General features: G+C 38.0%; 1 protein-coding gene across 1 annotated transcript in view; it reads right to left on the bottom strand.

Moving 5' to 3' along the window:
- Nucleotides 1–22: 22 nt before the first annotated feature.
- LOC103475326 (fibroblast growth factor 14-like) overlaps nt 23–7,031 on the bottom strand; it is a 52,241-nt gene continuing 45,232 nt past the window's right edge. Inside the window, exon 4 of the mRNA XM_017303603.1 lies at nt 23–1,158. Within this exon, the coding sequence (XP_017159092.1) occupies nt 1,147–1,158 (12 nt within the window). The 3' untranslated portion in view covers nt 23–1,146. The remainder of the gene's footprint in view (nt 1,159–7,031) is intronic.

The following is a 7,031-nucleotide window of genomic DNA, read 5'->3' as shown; positions in this document are numbered from 1 at the left end:
CACAGAGCTCAAAACAGCTCATCCTACCCACCCACATCTGTTCGGCTGCTAGGTGTCAAAACTCTCTTCCGTGGAGCGTGTTTCAGTGCTGGGACATGGTGTTATTCTAACTAGGGGAAAAAATCCTGTCTGCCAGTGCTACCGACTGTCCCTGCAGCCCCGAGCAGGCTGTCTGAGATAGCATCGTCTTCCTTTGAGAAGGTCAGAGATGAAGCAGCTGTGAGTATCTGGATCTCAGATTTTCAGAATGCAGATCAGCACGAGTTTGTTTCTCAACGTAGTCCGTATCAAAAATATACTGTTGCCTATTTTTTTAATTTCTAGATCAGCAGAAGAAAGGTAAAAAAAGTAATTTTGGTACCAAAATTATTTTTGTAATGCATGTCCTTCTTTTGCATCTCTGTTTTGGGATATCGCTTACTTCTTCATACTTCTGCAAATACTTTCAAATTTCTAGTTATGAGTAAAACAAGCTTTTTTGGTCGAAGTAGCAAAATACATAGTAATCRCAACAATATCAGCTTAATTTTCTCAAAATAGTGAGCAAACTAAACCTTTTCAGAAACAAAAAACAAAGGAAAGAAAGAAAAGAATAGGTACGAGTTACAGACTGAGCCATACAAACTAAAKAAAGGTGGAAATTGTATGGCGAAAACACATATGAAACACTTTGACGATTGAAGGAGTTACAGGAGCTAACTTTTACAAGTGTTTAATTTGGTTACATTGCTTAATTATGTATTTCAGGATGAAACTCAATCACACTGATCTCTATGCTAAACTTCATTTAACCCTGGCAAATTTATTGACATTAAGGTTTTTGGTTTGTTTTGTCAAAATATCTTAAGCAACACTTTGATTTGATTTAGAATTTGTAGTAATTATTTAATGCTGCGACAAAAGAACTAACACGACGAGACGGCTCCTGCCAACCCAAACAATCACTCCCGCGGTCCCAGACTGGGAAGTGTTCGTCTCTGCGCCGTCTCTTATTGGTTCCTGTAGGCCTCTTGCCAGATCCACAGATGCATTGTCATTCAGCTCAGGTCTGTCGGTCCGAGTCTCATAGCAACATGAGGAAGAGAGGCGACACTGTAGCTGTGGCAACCAACCAGCGCCGAGAGGGAGGGGTCAGCGGGTGTGCGTCTACGGGGAGGCCTCCGAGATAAACACAAACGCAAAAACACTCGCATTGGTAATCTAACAGAGCAATAATGTGCCACATCTCATGCTCTACCACATCCACTCACGCTAACAGAGGAGTGACACGGTTATTAAAGGTATAGGCGGCTCCAGGCGGATCAGACAYACACTTGTGGCTCTGGGGAATGAGCGGAGGGGTATGAAATGTGACTAAACCACTGCTTGGCAGCAAAACACAAGACAGGTGATAATGAATGAATAAAACCTCAATTTCTTTTCCCCCCYGTCATGAAAACAAATGATTTTGATTCATATCAACAGAGCGGTTGCTCCCTGAACTGCTTGCTATTTTTCATTCGCRGATTGAATAACCTAATTATAAATGTATTTAGTCCTGACCTGCAACCCYKGATTCATTATTCATTTGCTTAAGAAGAATGGTCTTTGCTGGTGGGCACGAAGCAGTGCCAGAAACTTATTAATGCTGGTCAGTTAGGTCATGCATCATTTAACAGCGCTTTTAGAATAAAAGAAATGTGATGTCGGAGGCAGTGACAACTCCTCCAAAGTGTACTCGGAAAAAAGGATAAGTGAACTGTAAGAATGAGCCGGGATGAAAACCTCCCGGCGTTACAGGTGAGTCATTCTCACAGAAGCGCCTGCCCGAATGCGTTTCTGTCGTCGTTTCTAAATAGCTATGTTCACAAGCTGCCCACAGAAAAGAGACAGGCAGAAATGAATGAAAGAAATGGAGGGCKGGTGCGTGTGTGTGGAGGGAGAAKGAGGTGGGGAAAGGGTGGAAATTGGGACATGAAGGAGAGGGGGAGAGAGAATAAATCACCAAGTGAGGAGGACGACGCCTCCTGATTGGAAAAACAGCAGGGGATTCTCTCCCTCCCTCCCTGCCTGCCTGCTCTTATCTTTGTATTTCTCTCATTACTCTTTTTTTTTTCTCTACAGCGATGCGGTGCGCACACGCGTGGACGTCATTATCTTTTGAATTGCAGTCTCTAACATGCATGCACACCAGCCATGATCAGCAAGGAGATCCCATTAGCATGTTAGATAACGCGCCAAAACCCTCTAAATAAAGGCAGACGGCGCTTCGTCCCTCGTCAATTAAGGGCCTAAAAATAACGAATTCATACACAAGAAGGAAAAAGCAATCTCAAGTTTTGGCACAGTKCATGGAGGTACTAATAACACAACTTCATTTTAGCGTGTATAGTTAAACCACAATGTTTTATATCTATRAATATGTTACATAAAGATGCAAAATTGGACAGGTAATCAATATTCTAGGATGTCTTTATGCATATTTCAGATTTATGCAGTGAAGACATAAAGAGAATCAACAAGTCCAAAGTTCCTTCATGTATTCCAAGMAATGAACTCCAGACTTTCCCAAACKTAAGGACTGAGAACTCTAGGAAGTTAAGTATTTATATTTTAAAATKAATTTGTTAATGAAAGTAGTAAATGGGCCCTGATTTCCTTAATTTTGGGTGATTGGATGATACTTACATACAAAACCAATCTTTTCCACAGAAACTTTTCACACAGACAAACAAAAAAATAATCTGTATCGGCCAAATTTGGAATCARCCGGTGAAGCTTTTTAAAAATCGATGATCGACTAGAAAACTGCAATCGGTGCAGCCCTAAATCAAATTATGGCAGATATTGATRAAGAGAAAATTCAAAACTAGGAAGAAAGTAAATACAGAAAGGAAAACTATCAAGGATGAAAGAAAAGAAAGGAAGACAGTTGAAGGACAGAAAGAAGAAATGACAACTACGTCAATGAGATATGAAATAAAGTCGAGAAACTTCGAGCTGCGACAAAAMCCCCCAAAAAGAATCTCCAGACGGCGTAGGAAGCCTGTAATTCTCACCATAAAATGACATTGACTGCTTTGTAAATGGSATCTGTGTGCAAACATCTATTTGAGAATTATTGACCAGTGTGGAGAAAATTTGGTTTGACTTCAGGTGAAAAATGTTGTTTATTTTCTTCCAGGGTCAGAATTCACACAAGGGAGATTGCTGAGCAAACWCCTGTTTTTCACCAACGTTTTAGTTTTTTTTAAAAGCCTCAGTATCAAAGCTAATTTAGTTCAAAATGCATTTATACCTCCTGTTCTGTGGTGCTGTTTGTGTAATGATACTTTATGCAACTGAGCCCATGAAAGGACGTATGTTCGTCTGTGTGCGTCTGTTTGTATGCACTGTTCAGCAAGTGGGTGTGTTTGTTTCCAACACCAGTTATTATCACAGCACTAATTACCCAGGGGGATTCTGGGTAAAAAAAAAAATCATTCTCCAGAGCAGAATCCCAGAGAGAAAAGTGGAAGTAGAGGACTGGAGAGAAGAGAGTTTGCTCAAGAAAAGAAGAGGAGTAAAGAGTTCTTAAGAAAGGAATGACTTATTCTGATCTGCACTGATTCAGCTACTCTAATGAAGATCTGGCTCTTATTTTGGGTCAGCAGCAATGCAGCTAGCATCACAGGTGCCTCTTAAGAACCTGTTTAAAACTAGCCGGCRTTCAGAGGGATCCRAGGTAAACTACAGTATCAGTGGACAAACTGAGGCGGAAATGCTGAGGCTGCAAGTGAGCAAAGCTGTAACTGAAACTATGGAAAACTGCAAGGTGTAAAAAAAAATATTTCCCTGGCAACAAATTAAAAGTTGAGATGGTTTTTAGTTCATTCCGTACCAAAATTAAGCGTTTTCCCGACAACCTGTGGGGATAAAAATACAAATTTTCAAACCAAAAGTAAAAATAGTTGGGTAAAAGTTATCACTGGACTTCCATACATCAATAAATTTCCATGACAATTTCAGRTTGGTCAGTTCTTTCCTCAGTTTAACCTAGAATAAAATGAAGAAAATGCTCCTGTTTCATCCCATTTGTTCTATGAAGTATTAGCCTYCACGACATCGTCCTGCAGATTCAAAAGAGTTCAAAGTAAAGTTGAGAAAAATCAAAGCCAAAGCCATTGGTCCCACTAAAAACTGACTTCTTATTAAGCRGTAGCACAGACCACTCTTGTGCAATAATGTCCTTTAACTCTGTAATGCTCAAGTATTGTGTACGCATRGTATTCTAACAATTTGCAACTTGGGAAAGGGTTTGAAATACAAGGAGAGAGCACAGGACAAGCCTGGCAGATTTAGGAAATAAGACCTCAACTGGGAAGAAACTACCAAATGACTGCAAAGTCATTTATTGCAACCTGAAAGAGGAGAAACTCTCTTTCAGGCTGTGCACAGGAATGGACTGTAAGGTTGCAAACCGAGAAATAACTCCACTTGTCCAGAAGAAATGCCAAAGAACAGGTTGGGATTCTTCAGGAGATGTATTGAAAACCACAGCAAACAACTGGAGGCTGTTATTCAGCAAAAAGACACATTAATATCTAACASAATCAAAGGAGTCAATCAGTTTGATCTGGTAGTTTTTGTGGAATAATTTCATTTTTGAATGCAGAATAAAATAATGTAAACAAGGATATCTATGAAAAATTTGAAAAGAAAAATAAATAAATCTGGTCTTTCGGTAGTTGACCTGCTGATTACCAATCAGAGTAAATTCAAATACCTAATTGATTGATTAATTTTTTATTTAAGCATCAGCTAAATTCATTTTTTCTATTTTTTTTTTTTTTTTTACAATTTATATCCTTTTATATTGTGTTCAGATTSAAGGCTGATGTCATTTTTATGCCTTTTAAATTACGTTTTACTAGGGAAGATAAATCTCTGGTATCTCAAATGACAAAAAATKAAATTTTTTCCCCTTTCTCTGTCCAATACCAGCTGGGAACAAGCTGCTTATTCATTTCAATTTACACTTCTTTCCAACAGACACAGCGATCGGCACAACATATCTCAAGGAAAAGGGATTTTTTAGGTTATTTTTATCCAGGTATTATTGGGCCAGTTTTCATTTCATTAAATTATACACAAAATCTTACCATTTTGTTAGTGTTTATGTCCATAATTTATCGTAAAATACCAGAAATTWGTTGATATGCATCAGTTAAGTACATGGCAATGAAATAATGTGTCTACAGGTATAACCTGGATGTACATGTGAACAAAATGACAACCAACTCTGCATCCCCATGTACTAAATAAAAATAAATAGCATGCTCAGAAATGTCCAAAATGAAAATATTGCATTATTTATGATTCCAAAAACTGAACATCAGGTACTTTAATAATCTATTTCCTCTATGTAAATTATTTTTWAAGTTTGAAGGGGGTGGGAGGTTTGCAATAAAGAAATTATTTAATTTATTTAACTATAGAAAATTACTGAATGATACATCCAGATGATACATAGTTACTATAGTAATAGTAATAACCTCTATTTGAACTTGTTTTTTTTGTAAAATTGTCTTGTTTCAAGGAGAATCTCCACAGGTTTTTAATTCTTTGAACTTGTGAAGAAGATTTTCAAGTCAATCAAAAAAGCTGCTATTCCACCAAATAAAAGCAGGCTAAAAGCAAGGTGTAATTATATATTAACATGGTCATATTTTCAAGGTTCACTTGTAACTGCGACGTCTGTCCTGCTGTACTTCCATGTTGCAATTTATTGAGTGGCATCCTTGAAGAGCCTCRACAGTTTCCAAGTAACTCATTTATTCTCTAGTTACTAGAAAATATACGTGTTTGTCACGACTCGCATGTTCTACCATCTATTCTCTGTGCCACTTCTCCCTCCTTTCATCTGCTCGGATGTAGACGGGTCTCGATCTGTCTGAGCGCCGCACGGTTCTGTGTTATGAATGGAGATGCACACCTACGTACACAGACATGCGACTGACACACACCGCTTGATTTGTACAGAGCACACACCTCCGTGTTTGCCGAAAACATCCTGTTCTGAGGAAACATGCGGCGGTCCAGACAGATTGGAGYTGTGTGAAGAAATGAAATGACAGGACTACAGTGTTCAAAAGGGTGTAAGGCCTCTATCTGTGCCACAGCACTGAAACAAAACCCTGCATACTAGAGAAAACTTGTGAGATGAACCCTGGACTCTAAAGACAACCCATCAAAATCCCTCTCAATAATACTAATACTAATACTACCAACTCAATGCTGTTCCTAATCTGACTAAAAATACAGTTATGCATAAAAGTTAGTCAAGGTGAATATTGACTGTATGGGTAACTAAAGGTACCTTAGTAAATCACAGTAACATAMAAACGTAACCAGAATCAAATATAGCATCAGGATTATTCAATTTGAACTGAAAGGTTAATTTCTGGAGTTTTATTTACAGTTTGCCTCTAAACACTAATTATTCACAACCATTAATGGTGACCGAGTTGGCTTTTAGTAGAGAAAAATTGTTTATTTTCTCTAAGATGCAGGCTACAAAATTATTTGAAATGAATCAGATTTGAGTAAAATTCATGTTAAAATTCATGTAAAAAGAAAACAGCTCTTAACAGAGTCAAGGTCTTGAGTGTAAGATGGCTTTTCACAAAAGGTGACTTTGTGTCCTTCAGCAACAAAGAAGAAGAAGAAGCTGAGCTGGTCATACTTAAAGAGCAGCAACATGAAGATGAAGTGGATTCATTTAAATAGCCTCCCTATCCAGGACCTAATGTAGGAATCCATTTCCATTTCTAATGCTGGCGTGTAGGTGGTCAGCAAAACTTCWGTTTTAAATAAACATAAGGGTAACAGCAGTAATTGAACCTCAGTAATTATGCAGACAGTKCACAACACACATGTATAATTTGCATAGTGTAGGCTACAAAACAAATTTAACACAATATGTGTGAAAATAAAACAATTTTATTGACGTCTCTTTTAAAAAACATCTTTAATTCACTTGCATGTGTGGGAGTTGATATGCTTTCTGAATA

The sequence above is a fragment of the Poecilia reticulata genome, linkage group LG2 (genome assembly GCF_000633615.1).
Source record: "Poecilia reticulata strain Guanapo linkage group LG2, Guppy_female_1.0+MT, whole genome shotgun sequence".
Classification (NCBI taxonomy): domain Eukaryota; kingdom Metazoa; phylum Chordata; class Actinopteri; order Cyprinodontiformes; family Poeciliidae; genus Poecilia; species Poecilia reticulata.
Note: the sequence above shows the minus strand (reverse complement) of the source record. Positions and strands in the feature narration are given on the sequence as shown.